The 248-nt window shown below is 71.4% G+C and overlaps 1 protein-coding gene across 1 annotated transcript in view; it reads left to right on the top strand.

Moving 5' to 3' along the window:
• LOC104546615 (laminin subunit beta-2-like) overlaps positions 1-248 on the top strand; it is a gene marked incomplete at both ends in the record, with an annotated part of 4047 nt that overhangs the window by 2373 nt on the left and 1426 nt on the right. Inside the window, one exon of the mRNA XM_010192050.1 lies at positions 15-198. Coding sequence (XP_010190352.1) covers positions 15-198 — 184 coding nt within the window. The remainder of the gene's footprint in view (positions 1-14; positions 199-248) is intronic.

The raw sequence follows: 248 nt of genomic DNA, 5'->3' as shown, positions 1-248 counted from the left end.
GCCTGTCCCCCCAGCCTGTGACTGCGACCCCGAGGGCTCTCTGGACGGGGGGCTATGCGATGGCGCCGATGACCCAGCCCGGGGGCTGATCGCGGGGCAGTGCCGCTGCAAGGAGAACGTGGCTGGTCCCCGCTGCGACCGCTGCAAACCTGGCTTCTTCGGCCTCAGCGCCACCAACCCTCAGGGCTGCCAGCGTAAGTACTGGGGCGGCACCCCCCGGGGTCAGGCATGTGGCTCCGCCCCCCCAA

Source organism: Mesitornis unicolor, unplaced genomic scaffold (genome assembly GCF_000695765.1).
Source record: "Mesitornis unicolor isolate BGI_N332 unplaced genomic scaffold, ASM69576v1 scaffold35949, whole genome shotgun sequence".
Classification (NCBI taxonomy): domain Eukaryota; kingdom Metazoa; phylum Chordata; class Aves; order Mesitornithiformes; family Mesitornithidae; genus Mesitornis; species Mesitornis unicolor.
Note: the sequence above shows the minus strand (reverse complement) of the source record. Positions and strands in the feature narration are given on the sequence as shown.